The sequence below is a fragment of the Muscardinus avellanarius genome (genome assembly GCF_963383645.1).
Source record: "Muscardinus avellanarius genome assembly, chromosome: X".
NCBI classification, from domain to species: Eukaryota; Metazoa; Chordata; class Mammalia; order Rodentia; family Gliridae; genus Muscardinus; species Muscardinus avellanarius.
The window spans coordinates 30864633-30876846 of NC_137792.1; the positions used below are offsets into that span (position 1 = coordinate 30864633).

A 12214-nucleotide genomic window follows, 5' to 3' on the forward strand; every position below is an offset into this window, starting at 1 on the left:
GTCTGAATTTTAATCTCTTGGATTTAATGTCATTAAACTAACAAAATTTTAAAACTGGATTTGTAGAAGGAAAAACACTCTTGTAAAGCCATATTCAATTGGGGAATACTCAAACATCCTATATCATTTTGAAAATGTCCATTTCCCAAATGAATAGAATTTACTTCTCCAAAAAGCTTTTTTTTTACACAATTCACAATACTTATAGACATATGATTATATCATTGTAAGAAATAAATTCATTTTCCTAATGATACATTTCACAAGCAGCAAATTAGTGCAATTCTTTAATTATATGGGGGTATAAAAATAACATGCCAATACAGTATAACTGCTTATTCCTAACTAACTAGGAGCAAATAAGTACCATTATTCAAAGTACTATTGAATTTTGAAGAAATGTGCAATGAACTAGTGTTATTAACAAAATTTTGATCTGTAAAATGTATTTGTTTCAGCACAATGGCACAGTTATAAACATAAAATTGCAAAAATATACCAAATAATAGAATTAGTTGTTACAGTAAAGTCATACAAATTTTAACATTACATCCAACACAAGTTATCTATAATATATAACAAACATTTTCAAAGATTTTCATTTTCACACAAAATGAGAGGCTTTAAAAAAAATGCCTTTTTGCCAAAACAAGCTCTTTGACCTCTTGCTAATTATTACATTCCCTTAGGGGTACTCTGAAGCACTTTCAAAGATAGCAATTAGTTCTAAATTTAGAGCAGAAATTCTGCCAGATATTTTACTGTATCACAAACTGTATTACCATATTTTATAATAAAACCACATTCTCAAGTATTCTGGTATGTTGCATACTATTATACCAAAATATCACTTTCTATTGTGTACATAATATTTTAAAACATAATGGATATTTTGTCCTAGTGAGAAATTATAATGCAATATTAGACATTTGGACTTCAGTGAAAATCCACTTAGGTGTTTGACAAGGAAACTAGTAATCATAAGTTATGAGGTATATGTGATTCTTAAGGATAAAATGGCAAATGATAAAACAGAACACATAATCACTGGGGTAAATCAGTTGGTGTGCAGATCCACCAAGAAGGATCAAATTACAAATGCTAAGCAAATTTTAGCTTTTGTTGTTTAGGTTGGTCCTAGAGTAGGAAGTATTATAGTCAGTTGATGTTGCTTCCCCTCCATATAGGGATTAGCTCACAGCCACCGCTGTGAAATCTCTTAGGAAGCATGATTGAGTCAGAAGCTTAGAGATGCACCTGTTTTTAAAACTGCTGTTAAAATGTTCTAAACACTGTGATCTTTCCAATGTGTTTTCTGTATTAGATTTGTACTGTAGACAATAACTTGCCACAAACTGGACTTTATAATGTTTAAAGCGATGTCATTTATTGGCTTATTGCCTCCCTGCCAGGTAACATGGTCCACGTAATCGTGTAAAAATCTGTGATAATCCTTTGCCTTAAAAATCTAGTGCTAAATAATTGCAGTGTTCTAATTAAGAAATCTAAGCTACTCATTCATTCCTTTTAAAGCTAAATAAAATCGTACACAAATATTCTGTGGAGTACTGCTGCTTTTGTGTTTATGACTATATCATGATCCAGGACATGGTGGACTGCTGGGTGCTATAAATAGACATTAGTAATCCTTTTGGAAATCAGGCCTGGTACCTCTCAGCTTTTGGCTGAGTTCTTGAACCTCAACTCTTATAAATAGATGTACCCATGTCACATAACAACCAAGAAAATAGTACATCAGAGTCTCTCCCTCTACATTATTTCTCTTGGTTCCTATTGAATCTTCACATTCTATTTGTATTTACATTATTTTCCTAATGACAAAAATGCTGAAGATGCCTGAAGATTGAAATCACTCCATTCTAGCAGGGAAAGGGATCTTAAAATTGTTCAAGTCGATTCCTGTAGGGACAGATGCAAACTTGGGTTTTATAGAGATGTAGTGCCTTGATCAGGGTGGGAGGAACAGGGGTGGGTTGAGTCCAACCTGATGTCCAAAAAGGTAGTTGAAAATTCAGTAGGTGAAAAGGAATTATGTTAGTTGGCACACCAGCAAGCAGAGCCATGCCTGGGGCTAGAAAACTGCTTCCTTATTAGGCCCTGGTTTTTTTTTTTGTTTGTTTGTTTTTTTAACCTAAGTTAGTCATAGTTGTAGAAGAGTCTATTTTGCTGGAAGCTTTTCTGGGAGGGAAGGTTCTGGATCCTAGAGATGATCCCTGATAACCCTTTCAACATTGGAATAAAAACTCCAGACCACTGTATTCAGAAGCGGAAGGGGTGTGCTCACAAGGCACAGAGAAAAGTTAAAATTATCCTGCATCATTTTGGTGGGTGTGTAATGCACTTGCATTTTTATTCAATTATTATTTTTTGGTGCTGGGAATTGAATCTAGGGACATTCAACCTCTGAATTACTCCCTCCCGCCCTTTTAATTTTATTATTATTATTATTATTTATTTTGCAGTACTGGGGATAGAAACCAGAGGCATTCTACCTCCGAGCTACATTACCAGCCCTATTTTTTTAGTCTTTATCTTGAAATAAGATCTAAGTTCCAGAGGGACTAAGTAGGTGAGGATGTCAGCGAACCGAGATCCTCCTGTCTCAGCCTCCCAAGTCCTGGAATTACAAGCGTGCGCCATCACCCGGCTTTTATTCATTATTCTGAAACAGGGTTTCACTAAGTAGTGAAGGGTCCCTAAATTACTGAGGATGACTGCAATCCTGAGAGCCTTCTGTCTCAGCCTCCCAAGTACGGAGATTACGCACTACCCAGCCCGGATAATGCATTTATTTGCATTTTGAAAAGCATCTATGTGATCTGGTTATTTTTAAATGACAAAACAACTCTGGCCTTTTGAAGAATCAGGCGTTTCCGTAGCCCAGAAAATACAGACGGTGCTGGAAAGGCGTCTAGATTCCAATTTTGAGCCCTGTTGGTTGCAGTTTTTCAAGGGGATATGACCAATTTCCAAAGAAAGACGTGGCCAGGGGACTCTAGGACCCAGAGGCTGCGCGCAGGGCCAGCAGAGCCCACTGTATCCTTTTGAGCTCCAGCACTACTTGGCGCGGCGCGCCGTGGCGCCAGGCGGCGAGAGCCGTCACTGGGCGCAGGTTCGGGGCCCGCCCGGGGACCGTCGCCGCAGAGACGCCGCGGGCATTCTGGCGCGCAGGCGGCGCACGGTGCGCGTGGGCGTGTCCCGGCGGGGCCGCGCCGCCCGCCCCACCCCAACCGGGTCGGTCGACCCCAGGCCCAGCTCCAGCGCCGGGGCCGATCAGCCGGACCGCGTGCCCTCGGTGGGCTACGCGGAGCGCAGGAGTAAGTCCGGTCCGGCATGCCTGGGGCCCCTGGGGTAGTTGCCGCCGCCGCCGCCGCCACCGCCACGGTCGCCAACGCTGATCCCGTCCCCGGTGCCTGCCGCTGACGCGCGGAGATGAAATTCCCGGCCTCGGTGCTGGCGTCCGTGTTCCTGTTTGTGGCCGAGACGACGGCGGCGCTGTACCTGAGCAGCACCTACCGCTCCGGCGGGGACCGCATGTGGCAGTCGCTGACGCTGTTCTTCTCGCTGATGCCCTGCGCGCTGGTGCAGCTCACGCTCCTCTTCGTGCACCGTGACCTCAGCCGCGATCGGCCCCTCGTGCTCCTGCTGCACTTGCTGCAACTCGGGCCCCTCTTCAGGTGCGTGCGGAAGCCCGGAGTCAGCCCTAGGCCGCGGCCCCACAGCTGCTACCCCCACCTGTCCCAGACAGAGGGCGCCCTCCGGGAGGGACAGGTGGCAGTACCCTAGGCAGGCCGCCCTCCCCTCAAGCCTCACCACAGGAATGTGACGGGATCTTCGCATGATGAACCTAAAGTTGGGGTGCCCTGCATTCCTGTTAGGTACCCTCAAATGAGATTTCCTATATTCACCTTAATGTGAACAGCAGGAATGGCAGTTTCCTGTGGTTCTTCTTATAAAATACATGGCTTTCTCTGTGGTCAAGTGGGCTCTGCAGGATTGGCTTGTGTGGTCACAAAGCCTTGAGAAGTGTATTCTAAGCCACGGTTACAGCCAAAGCACGTACAGGGTATTTCATTGGATTTACCAGACGCGTGGAGCTTACTGTAATAGGCACTAAGAGTTTTGCAAATATTACCATATTTAATTCACACATAGAAATCTAGACATCTGCACACCTTTCTTTTCTCTTGGTATGATGGTTATGATGGAGTATGGGAACCTGGTGTTGTACAAATGACTTCTGGGTCTGCCTAACTTAGAAACAATAACAAAAGCAGGTACACAGTGGGCCATAGAAACAGAACCCTGTGTATTAGGCAAAACTCTTAGTGACATTTCTGAAAGTTAGTTTTAATGAAAACAGAGCAAGTAGAAATATATGATAATAAAAGAAACTTTGGCTTTATCTAAGGCCCCTGAAGAGAGTTTAAAATGTGTTGTTTTTATCTTTTATCTTTAGGAAAAACAGAACAAAGAGTATCTATCTGGATTCAAAATAATTTATAATAATACATTTTATATATAGGTAATTAGAAATTTAAAGATATAGAAATAGAAAGACCAAAGGTACACCTCAGCTGCCAGAAAATTCAGCTAAACAGTAACCTTTCCTACCAGGAAATCAAATCAATCCCCCACCTCCCACCCCATCTCTCATACACACACACAGTTGAGTAACACGATAGATAGATTTTACAGAGCCCTATTATAAAATATTTGCACCTCATACTAAACACAACTCTTCCAGCTGACTGTTCCAGTCAAAATAGTGACTTAAAGTTTACATATAGTCATGAAAAACTTGGTGAACAAGTTTCCCAGCCTCCAGAAGTCTCATAATCTTAGAAAGGAAGAGTAACAGATACACTGGCAGAAATGAGAAGTTGCTACTGTTGTCTGATGGCCAGAGAATAATCAGAAAATAAGAAAAGGAAGAAATAGAGCGAGAGGAATTTGTAAAGTTCTGTTATCTGGTGAAAAGAGTGTTCTATCTGGTCAGGCAAGCCCTGTGAGCCTAACACTAAAATAAATGTGCTCTTACTTTGGGTAAAGCACTTATTTCTTAACCTCATCTGTGAAAAGAAAACTCATATTTTAAGTGGTGTGACATGGGGAACTAATATTTCTCCAAAGCTTCTCATGCTAGGTGGCTTAGTATGTACTTACATACTATGTTCATGTAATTGTCCCCACACCCACATTCTATTAATTAGTTTTTTGTGGTACTAGGGATTGAACTCAGAGGTATGCTACTTCTGAGCTAAAAACCCCAACCCTATTTTATTTATTTATTTTTTGTGGTACTGGGGATGGAAACCAGGGGCATTCTACCTCCAAGCTACACCCCCAGACCAATTATATTCTTTTACTTTGAAACAGGGTCTCACTACATTTCAGAAGGCCTCACTAAGTCGCTGAGGCTGGATATGAAACTGAGATCCTACTGTCTCAACCTCCCAAGTATTGGGGTTACAGGTATGCGCCACCACGCCTGGCTCCTATTTTCATTTTTATTTTGAAACAGGATCTCCCTAAGTCATTGCACATTTGCCTCAAACCTGCAATCCTGTTGTCTCTGCCTCCCAAATATTGGGGTTACAAGCACATACCACTACACCCAGTTTATTAATTGATTAATTAATTAATTTTGGTGGTGATGGTGAGGAAGAACTCCAATGCCTTGCACATGTCAAGCTAGCATTTTACCACTGAGCTATAACCCCAACCCTATCTCCATTTTATAGATGAGGAAAATGAGGCCTCAGACCAAGTACCCAAGGCTTCTTAAAAAATGGAACTGGGTTGTTTATGTTCCTCATGATTTCTGAAAGAAAGAAATGGAGTGTGTAGTACATTTTGTCAGTAGTTCCATATTAAGAAAGGTTGGTTCAAATTTTTAATTATTAAATACAATTTAAATAGCAATCTGTATAAATGAGAATACATTATCATCATTTAAAATGTTTCTAAATAATAAGAAAAAGCCAATGATATAGTTTTATGTATACAAATAGGATGACAAATCTAAACCTGAGCTCAAAGAAATATACTAATATGTTAAAAGCACTAATTTCTGGTTGATGAAATGGGGTTTTAGTATTCTCCTAAAAAATAGATTAAGTAGGTAATTTTCTCCTTTGTTACATATCGTTCTATAGTTAGTTTTTAGAGTAAAAAAATATTGTAACTTTGTAAGGAAAGAAAAGGTTTGGTGTTTGGAAGAGATAACTACATAGAAAGTTTTAGTACTGCAAAACAATTTTTGTTTCCCGAAAATTCAAATGGGTCATTATCTTAAGGGGAAAGACAAAATAAAAGATAAAAACAACAGGCAATCCTCTTCTACTGCCAAGTAGTCTCTCATTCTAATGTATCTGATTTATTTCAAGGAGATACTGAGCCTATGATCTTAGAGCTGAAATACACAAAATTTGGTTCCAAGTTTCTTTGCTTCCAGATGAAATCAAAAGCAATTTGTTCTTGTATAGTAGAATGACTTAACATCTTGTTGTGATTTCTTCCTGCTGATTGATTTTATTTGAATTCTAAGACATAAGCTTTACATAAAGTTCAAAAGTATCCCATACCTCAAAATGGAGAGTGGCAGTGTTTCTCCCTTCATACCCTAATATTAGATTTCATAAAATTTCTAAATTATTTTGGAACAGTTTAGCTGTATTTAACAGACGGGTATTAGCTAAATACATCTTCATTTAAATAGATGCTATTTTGAATTAATAAATGATGATGGCCTAGTTAAACTGCAGTATAGGGCTGGACATAGCTCAGTGTTAGAGTGCTTGCCTAGCATGCAAGATGCCCTGGGTTCCATTCCCAGCAACACTAAAAATGAAATAAAAAGAATTTAAAATATTTTTAAAACCTCTGCAATACATAATCATAACAATGGAGTAAAACCTATTAACTCCACTCTATCCCTTCTTTCTTTTAGGGAAGCAATTGAGAGAACATCTTATTTCACTTATATTTTTTATTTTAGTCTCATATTTAAATATGTAGCTATAGTCTGTATGGTTATATCCATAGTAAGGCTGGATCTGAATATAAACTTTACATAATGCCTTGAAATTATTTTTTCACTTTTAAGGAAAATATTGTGAGTTATAATAATTTGGAAAACCAGAGGGAGGAGAAAAATCTCTTACCACAAAGAACATTAAAAATTTACTAGTTATCATTACTTTATAGTTATGTTAATTCCCATAAAAGAAGGGATAGAAATAACTATGAATGAGCTACAAGTTCAAGGAATCCTCCCTCCTCCATTTTGTTACTAGAATAATGAAGACAAATTAGTACGCAATAAATCTGGGTTCATAAAATACAGACTAAGATATTCCAAAAATCTTTATAGAAGATCGAAAAATTATTCAGCATAGTATTTCTCTCTATAGCAAGATTTCAAAGGAATTTAAAATAATCTACATTTAAAGATAATTTATTTCATTTGCAAAGGGCCTTTACTCACAGTGTTTAATTCCATCCACTGTAAAACCTGTAAGCTAACTGTCATTATCGTATTTTCACAGTCCATGAATTGAGGCTCAGAGAGATTAAGCAATAACTCTTCAAAGGTCTTACAGCATTTTGCATTTAAACAGTGTGGTTCTTGTGTAGCCTCTCAGAGTATGCATGTCATATAAAGATAACGTGGCTTATAGGAAATCATAATAATTCTTTGGAAAATATATTTTATAAGGGTCTCTAGTTCCTCAAGTTATTTGTGCTGACATCAATATGCATGGTTTTAGCTGAGGAATAAACTCCTCATGTTATGTTTTAAATGGGATCTATTATGTTTAAAAATGGGATAAAGTGAAAAGAAATGGAATAAACTACTGAATATCAACATCATGGGTTGGCAAACTGGTCAAATCCACCACTGCATTTTTTGGAAACAAGGTGTTATTGGAATAAAACCATGGTCCTTCATTTATAGATTGTCTTTAGCTGCTTTAGCACTATAGAGGCAGAGTTGAATAATTTTAAGAGTGAGCTATAAAACTTAACATTTACTACTGTAAATACTCTATGTGCATAATGTTGCACTGAATGGATAAATTATGATTATTTAATTATTCCTTCAGAGGACCTTTAGATTATTTTCACAATTTTGCTATTATAAGTAATGTTATGATTCAAATTATAGCATCAGAGTTTTTTTGGTGAGACAATATATGAAAAATATTTTATAAACTAAAAGTATTGTATAAATATTATTTGTTTTTATTATAATCCTTATTCCATGTTCTTTTACAAAATCTTTTTAGATAGTGAGTCCCTCCAAATGAGGCAGGGGTATCCAGCTGTACTTTTATTTCCCAATAGTAAAGTGCATCTGCATTCATCATATATTTAAGAATAAAGATGATGATCAGTTTAGTCTGTTTTCTAGCTGTTGTTGTCAGTGGTCCAACAGTGTGATGCAGCTAGGCCTAATTCAGTCCCCAGTCAAATATTTGTGTTTTAGAACAACTGAGCTAGAACTCATGACCTGAACTTAATAAGCATTGTTTTCAGCTGAGCAAACTGGTCCATGTTGATTTACATATTTTCATGTAATATATTAAAGTGTCCTTGACCCCACTGGCAAAATATATTATACAGGCTTCAAACATATCTCTCTCTAACATAACACATACACTCAATTGCACACCTTTTTTTCTCCCAGGAATGAATGAACAAAGGCAACACAAATGTAATAATCACAAGACATGTCCACTTTGCATTAATCAGAAAGATTCCTATATTCTTGTATCATGGGCTTTATGTTAATATTTCAAATTGTAAATATATTCTCATTGCCATAGTTTTGGCACTCTGTGAGTGTATAAAGTTAACAGCATTCCACAAAGTAAATAAAGCTATAAAATCTTCTAGCAGCTTTATAAAGTTATTATGAAAGTGCATGTTTCAAGAAAAAGTCATGCAACAGTTTCTAAACCTGGGATCGTGAGCGTTTTTATTCCTTGGGGAAACTCATATTACCTTAGTCTTTTATTATGACAATTTTAAACATACGATAGAAAACTTCAAAGAGTTCTACAGTGAACAACCAAATACTCCCGACTTAGATTCTATAATTAGCATTTTGTTATACACTTCTAGCCATCCCTGTTTCCACCCATCAATCCATACGTATACTGCTTTTTGTTTGTATATAAACTTCAATGTATATCATAGGCACCAATACTCTTCTTCCGTTCACTGTCCATATCATTACCTAGACAGGAAACCCCAATGTAACAACCAGGTATTCTCTTATTTTGGAGATGTCACTGATTAAGGATCTGTCCTTTGTGCATGCCTGGAATTTTATAAATAGGGTTTCTGGTAGGCTGGGCATGATTTACTTTAGCTCTACCGTGTATGGGCTTATGAGAACAAAGAGATTATATTGTGATCTTCCAGTGAAATTCTAGATTGCAAACTGCCCTATGCTGGGTAATTGTCCATCCATACCTTTTGCTTTAACTAGAGAGTGCCTGGGGGCATCTGTTCTAAGTGGAGAATTTGTGTCTGTGTGTACATACACTATATTATTGCCATCTTTCACAGCAGCATGGCAAATAGCTATCCTATCTGCTTTGTAATTGAGAAAAAGGCTCAGAGGATAAGTCATTTGCCCAGGGCTGCACTGCTAATATGTGTCAGGAGAGGAAATTGGAGAGTGGGTGGGAGTACTTGCCATTCTTTAATATATTTTCTCGCCTCTGTGGGCTTCACTGTCACTTCTTAATTTGATTCTTATTCGATTATTACTGGCCTGCTGGAGGCCATAAAGAGGACCAAATGTTTAAAACTTGTCTTTGAAGGGGATGATTTAGAGGGTGAATAGTGCAGAAGAGCTCATTGAAGGCTTTGAGAATCAGTCTAAGAGAATACAGGATGACTGAGAAAAGAAAACCCTGCCCATCTCAAATTATGGTGACTTGCCGATTTGTTTCCAGGTGTTTTGAAGTCTTTTGTATCTACTCTCACTCTGGCCAAAATGAAGAGCCTTATGTCAGCATCACCAAGAAGCGGCAGATACCAAAAAATGGCCGTTCAGAGGAGATTGAGAAGGAAGTGGGCCAAGCAGAAGGCAAGCTATTCACCCACCGCTCTGCATTCAGCCGGGCATCAGTGATCCAAGCGTTCCTGGGCTCAGCCCCCCAGTTGACCCTGCAATTGTATATAAGTGTATTGGAGCAGAATGTCACTATTGGAAGATGTATGTATATTTTTTTATTACTTTTTGCATTTAGGTTTTATAATGGGAAGTAAAACATGGACTTTGTTTTGTTTCAGTTGAAATTCATTCATTTGTACATTCAATCTTTCTGTGTTCTACTGAATAAGCTCAAAATTTAGTAAGTTAAAATGATAGCAGCATTTATTTTGCTTATGAATTTACATTCTGAGCAAGGATCAAAAGGGGAAGCTCACCTATAGCTGAGTAGCTTAAAGATGGGGAACTAAAACCTATTGAAGGCCTCTTCCCTCACATGTCTTAAAGCTGGCTGGTATTAGGGAATATCAGGTCTTCTCCATTTGCTTTCTCTATGTGGCTGAATTTTGGGCTTCCTTGCAGCCTGGTGGCTACTTCCAAGGGTTAGTGTCCTCATAGTGGGACACTATGGCCACAGGAGCTTTTGTGACCCAGCCTTGGGAGTCATGGAGTATTACTTGTGCTACCTTCATTTTATTGAAGCAATCACAAAATCCTACTCTGATTCAAAGAAAGAGGAGGGAGGTAAACTCCAACTTTTGTTGGGAAATAGCAAAATTCTGGAAGATTATGTGGGTCTAAAAATACCAGTGTGGCCGATTTTAGAAAAGACAGCTTGCCAAGTGCTAAAAATACAGCTGCCAGAGGCTGGTTGTCTGGGATTTTACACCTGTATTTCAGTGATAACTCTAAAGTTGCTGAGATAATTGATATAGTAGCTTTGTAGTGAATGATAGAATCAAGGTTATTATGCTGTCTTTGATGTTCTAGTAGGTATGTCAGAACCTTTGGCTTTTAAGTGCACACAATTTCCTAACCTTCTGGCTATTCTCACTTTGTCAAGTTGAGGGAAGAATTTGGCCAATACAAGTATTTCAAAAAGTCTCTATATGCATTGGACACAAGTGAAAAATATTAAAAAGTGAAGGGGTAAGAAACTTTTCAAAATATTACTACTAGTAATATAGTAACCCTCTTGCAGCTCTTTTGTTTTATAACAAGAAATTCAGGTGTTTATTTTTATCAGTGAAGTTTGGGTAACATTGGAGTAGACTTATAACTTGCCTGAAAGGGCAGTAGGAAAAATAGATATTGAATAGGCATCTAATAGTATCAGCCATGCTATTTATGTGTGTTCATACCAATAAAAACATCTATCTTCTTGACAGGTGAGGGACATGGAGTCCATCAAAACCTGACCCCATTCAATATCAAATTCAGTTACGCTATACTCTTTGATTCTGTGCTTCCTGAGCAAAGATTGATAAATTTGTTCTGGGTAGCATTTGGCATGAAGGAGAAGTGTACCCAGATACATAATCATTGAAGAGTTGTTTTTCTTAAATTGTCACATAATTTATATAACAAAATTTAAAATTGTGCCACTTAAGTGTATAATTTAGTAGCTTTTGATATATTAACAATGTTATGATATAATCACCACTCTGTAATTTTTGAACATTTTTACTATCACAAAAGGAAATGCCTATTCATTAGCAGTCACTCATTTCCTGTGTCCCCTAGTCCTGGCAACCGCTAATGTGCCTTCTTTCTTTATGGATTTGCCTGTTGTGCATATTTCATATAAATTGAATCATATGCTATAGGAAAGTTTTCTTTTTCATAGTACAAAAGTAATGAGCATTGTGTCTGTGAGCTTCAGTCTAATGTTAGTTTGGTCCTGCTGAAACTCCTTTAGTTAATTCATGGGGAATGTATTGGGCTAAAGTTCAGATGAAGAAACCAAAGTTGTTCTGCTCTGAGAAGGTCCCTGCAGCTTGCCATTGGGCCTGTCTGGAAATCACAGTGCCCTCCTTTCTTCTCTAGATGATGAGGTTGGTAGTAATAATGACTATTCCATGAATGCTAGCTTTGTGCCAGGTACAATATGAACATCATAGCATTTTACTTCGTGAAGTAGTTAACAGTCTCTTCATTTTACTAAAGAAGAAATTGAACTCA

General features: G+C 37.9%; 1 protein-coding gene across 1 annotated transcript in view; it reads left to right on the top strand.

Moving 5' to 3' along the window:
* Positions 1 to 3453: 3453 nt before the first annotated feature.
* The window catches only part of XK (X-linked Kx blood group antigen, Kell and VPS13A binding protein), a gene marked incomplete at both ends in the record, with an annotated part of 41622 nt that continues 32861 nt past the window's right edge, over positions 3454 to 12214 (top strand). The window contains 2 exons of the mRNA XM_080718849.1: positions 3454 to 3698; positions 9993 to 10255. Of these exons, the coding sequence (XP_080574975.1) occupies positions 3454 to 3698; positions 9993 to 10255 (508 nt within the window). The remainder of the gene's footprint in view (positions 3699 to 9992; positions 10256 to 12214) is intronic.